Source organism: Phyllostomus hastatus, unplaced genomic scaffold, assembly GCF_019186645.2.
Source record: "Phyllostomus hastatus isolate PE091 unplaced genomic scaffold, TTU_PhHast_1.1 phas_contig_40, whole genome shotgun sequence".
NCBI classification, from domain to species: Eukaryota; Metazoa; Chordata; class Mammalia; order Chiroptera; family Phyllostomidae; genus Phyllostomus; species Phyllostomus hastatus.
The window spans coordinates 39,457,021-39,458,014 of NW_025333872.1; the positions used below are offsets into that span (position 1 = coordinate 39,457,021).

The window sequence follows — 994 nt, forward strand, 5'->3', positions numbered from 1 at the left end:
TTAAACAAAAGCACAAAATAAAAGATTAAATTAGTAGGGACTGGAATACTTAAGTGAATTAAGCAGGAGAAAGGTAGAAGATGAGAAAAAAGGAGAGGATAGTACCTAAAAACAGGTCCTGCTTCTGTCATGTAGCCAGAGGTAATTAGCCATGGTTCTGGACTAAGCAGCCCTGCCCAAATGTGAAGCCCTAGCCTCTGCAATTTCAAAACTGCCTCTGAAGGAATCTGCTGTTAAAAAGTTGTGATTGTTCAGAGATTAAAAATTCCTTTTTTGTTTCTTTAGAAGAGCAGGTAACCGCTTAGGTGGGGCTGATTTTTCTAATTTAGTTCTAACACAACACTTAAAGAGAGAAAAAAAGACAGGTGGGACCATGGTCTTTGTCCTTAAATGACTTCTATGACACCACACTTTTTTTTTAAAGGTCTCACGTATTTATTACTAAGCCAACTTCCTGGTGCAGAAAAATATTAACAAAGAGAAAAATCTCATTCTTCCAGCAATTTCCCAATAAAACACGCTCAACTGTCCAGATAATAGTGGTCTTCTCAGGGACGTGGTAAGATGCAAGCAGTCTGGACACAGCGTAAAGACGTGAGCCACCTCTTGTGCGATTCTTCACAGACCCAGCTTGGTTCTTCTCCAATGTCTCCTCTTGGCGTTGTAACTGATTTTATTACCAGTCTTCATCCAAATCCACTGAGGAACGGGCCGGTTCTGCTTTTGTTTCTTGGCCAGGAACCTCTTGATCCTGAAGAGCTTGTGAGAAGACATAACGAAGGAAAGCCAGCTACACGAACCTCTCAACCACTCGCACCAGTCAACCGTTGGCCCAAAGATGGCGGAGAAAGAGAAAGGACGTAGCAGGCGGAAGTATGAGTTTAAAGGCACTTCCGGGGGCGGGGTTTGGAGGCTGCGCCTACGGGTCCCCACCGTTTCTGGGAGCCCTCAGTCCTCACACACTCTGGGGGAGCTGTTAGAAACTGTGCTGGTT

At 44.3% G+C, this 994-nt stretch overlaps 1 protein-coding gene across 1 annotated transcript; it reads right to left on the minus strand.

Annotated features, from left to right (window-relative positions):
* Positions 1-618: 618 nt before the first annotated feature.
* On the minus strand, positions 619-774 carry LOC123822126 (60S ribosomal protein L39-like). The gene has a single exon (XM_045844048.1). It carries the CDS (start codon positions 772-774, stop codon positions 619-621), a length of 156 nt encoding a protein of 51 aa, XP_045700004.1.
* Between the last annotated feature and the right edge of the window lie 220 nt (positions 775-994).

Excerpts from the sequence above, each read along its gene's own strand:
- LOC123822126 (XM_045844048.1), bottom strand. The coding sequence starts at position 774 with ATGTCTTCTCACAAGCTCTTCAGGATCAAGAGGTTCCTGGCCAAGAAA.